The 2,745-nt window shown below is 36.9% G+C and overlaps 1 protein-coding gene across 1 annotated transcript in view; it reads right to left on the reverse strand.

Moving 5' to 3' along the window:
* Positions 1 to 2,139: 2,139 nt before the first annotated feature.
* Positions 2,140 to 2,745, reverse strand: part of Dock4 (dedicator of cytokinesis 4) — a 433,388-nt gene continuing 432,782 nt past the window's right edge. Inside the window, exon 55 of the mRNA XM_033755915.1 lies at positions 2,140 to 2,745. Within this exon, the coding sequence (XP_033611806.1) occupies positions 2,668 to 2,745 (78 nt within the window). The 3' untranslated portion in view covers positions 2,140 to 2,667.

The following is a 2,745-nucleotide window of genomic DNA, read 5'->3' on the forward strand; positions in this document are numbered from 1 at the left end:
ATGTTGTAAACCTAACACAGCACAGACACAATCTCACAAAATTAAAAGCCAAGCTATAGTACCAGAAATCTTGTGGTCAGGATCAGATGCATTTCCCACCAGGGACACAAGCTGGCACACAGATGAGCCCGTCACATCCGGCAAAGGCACCATTCAACCATTTCTCATCCGCCTCACAGTCGCCTGCTCTGCGTCAAATTTTCTAATGCAAACGAACTTTGATGGTTTGACTTGTTAAATTGGCTCTGGTGAGACCAGTTAATGTTTGGTCACTCAAGTCAATGTTACCTTTTTCATAGGACAGGAACCCAAACTTTTACCTTTTTAACAATGTTCTCTGTGGCATAACTGAGCTGGAAGGAGAGGAAAGTGTGCCAATCCCAGTACAACAACAACAAACAGCATCTATCAACAAAGAAGTCTAAAAATTTCACCGATAGGAACAACAGATTTATACACCTGGCACTCTAGGTAAAAAACAGAATTAAAGACAGATATTAAGATTAATCTGGTAACTTTATTTAATATTTACCATTCAGCAGCAACCAACATGAACGTCTGAGCTAACAAAATCTCCTGAAATGATCTGCTATGGAGCTGCTTTAGAATTATACACACATGATAAATTCAACTTTTCACTGCCAAAATTTTTTTTTAAAAAATGGCTTCAAGAGCAAATAACACTGATTTATTCTGTGCCCAAGCACTAGTCAAGAAATCTATTAAATTACACAGGAAAAGGAAATCAAAGAAGCTTTGTTATTTTATGCATGTTCTCTTATTTGAAGGGGAGGTTTTACTTCTTTAAAGCAACAGAAATATGGAGCTTCATACATATACACACACACATATATATATATATATATATTAGGATGTGATTACAAACACAAAGTGTTATCATCAAAAGCAAAAGCTAGTTCAATAAATTTTGAACTGCAAAACTTGCAAGATACAAAGCTAAATTTTGCATGTTCTTTTCCTCAATTATGAATACCTTCACTAAACATAAATATTTTAACATATATTAATTTTTCTGACATTCAAAATTGTAAAGTCAATATGGCAGAATTATTGTTAAAAGCACATATGTACAAATATTCTTTTTCCATACATAAAGTATTTGGCATAATTATAACAATCATACTGCATCCACAACTGTTTGCTTTTATTTTTCCTTTTTTACACATAATGGTATATCTTATTAAAATTAACCAGTTATGTACAAAAATACTTGAACATTTATTATAGAAAACCTCTATAACCAGCCTCAACAGCATATACCTGCTGAATGGTTTCATTAGGAGAATATAAAAAAGTGGTCACTGCCTTCCAGGTAAGCTATCAACAAAAACAAACACAGTTAAACTAGTATGAGCTTCCCAACAAAAGAGGGAAAACATTTAAGAGTTCATATTGTTGTCAATTCAGTGTTATAAACAGTCAGTAAAAGATAAAACAAAGATACAAAATACATTACTACATACAAGGTGCTTTTCCCCACACTCCTACAACTGGGGCATCAGCGAGCCTACCTAGATCTACGATGCTATGCTGCACAACTCAAGCTACGACCGTTTAGTCGCCTTCCTCCCATGAAAGGACCACAGGGAGAAGACAAGCTCTGCTGGTAAGGGTGGCAAGTTGTGAGGAATTCTTCATTTTGTGCAGAACTGAAAGTTAATGCCCTTGGCCTTTTGCCATTTAATCATGCCGATACTTTGTCACTAAGGGTTTTTTTTTCTTCATTTGTGCTACTGATTTAATACTGTCCTGTATTGATTCCTGAATTCTTGTTAATGGGGCACAGTAATTTGTGCCTATTTAATACTTGAACATCTGCTCTTCTTCAGTGACTCATTTTATATAAGAAACTATCAAGTAAGGAAGCACAACATTCAAGTAAACATTTTTTCTGGGGTCTCTTACTTAATCTAGCTGATTGGAACTCAGAAAGCAAACTGCACCTTGAAAAGAAATACAGTAGGTAGCATGGTGTCAGCACATGAAAGCATTTTACAACCAATGCAAAGTAGAATTTTAAGAATGTAGACAGCCGGCAAATGTCAAAAGCAACCTTAGGCATCTTGTTTCAAGAACAAAACAATTTCCAGTCCCAACCCTTGCAACCCCTTAAGTATACGGTCTAAGTGGCCTGCTTTAACCTTTAATTCCAAGGATGTGCAGTGATCTTTCAGCTCCTGGTGGGAGCCAGAACCTTCGCCTCACTTACAGAAGTCTTCTAAGGTAAGGACCACTGTGTTAGGGTGCGCAATGATAAATATGCTTTCTTGGAGTATCAAGTATTCAGTAAAAAGTATACAACATTATCACACATCTCATTGTTTGACAATACTGTATTGGCTTTAGGATTAAACTATGTAAAAAAAGTGAACATAAAAAGATACAAAAGGAGTCTTTATCCCTATTTACCACTTTCAATCGAGAAATGTTTTAATGAGATTCAGCCGAACTTCATGTGACATCTGGCGACTCAGGTCAGTTAACTTTTAACATTGTGCAACATTATATTAATAAGCAAGTTTTAATTCCAGTCACTGAAAGAAAGATCTGAGTACGTTATTAAAGTGCCTACGCTAAGTGTCTTCTCATCATACTTCTTATTTTGTAAACGGCGAAGGAACCATCCCAGGGTCGCGGGGCAGTGACTTACAATTGCGAGACCTTGCGGGGCAGAGGCCTGGGCCTCGGGCCGGGCTCAGTCCTGCGCGTCCCGTTCTCCAGGTG

The sequence above is a fragment of the Fukomys damarensis genome, unplaced genomic scaffold, assembly GCF_012274545.1.
Source record: "Fukomys damarensis isolate Sample0158 unplaced genomic scaffold, DMR_v1.0_HiC HiC_scaffold_4, whole genome shotgun sequence".
Classification (NCBI taxonomy): Eukaryota; Metazoa; Chordata; class Mammalia; order Rodentia; family Bathyergidae; genus Fukomys; species Fukomys damarensis.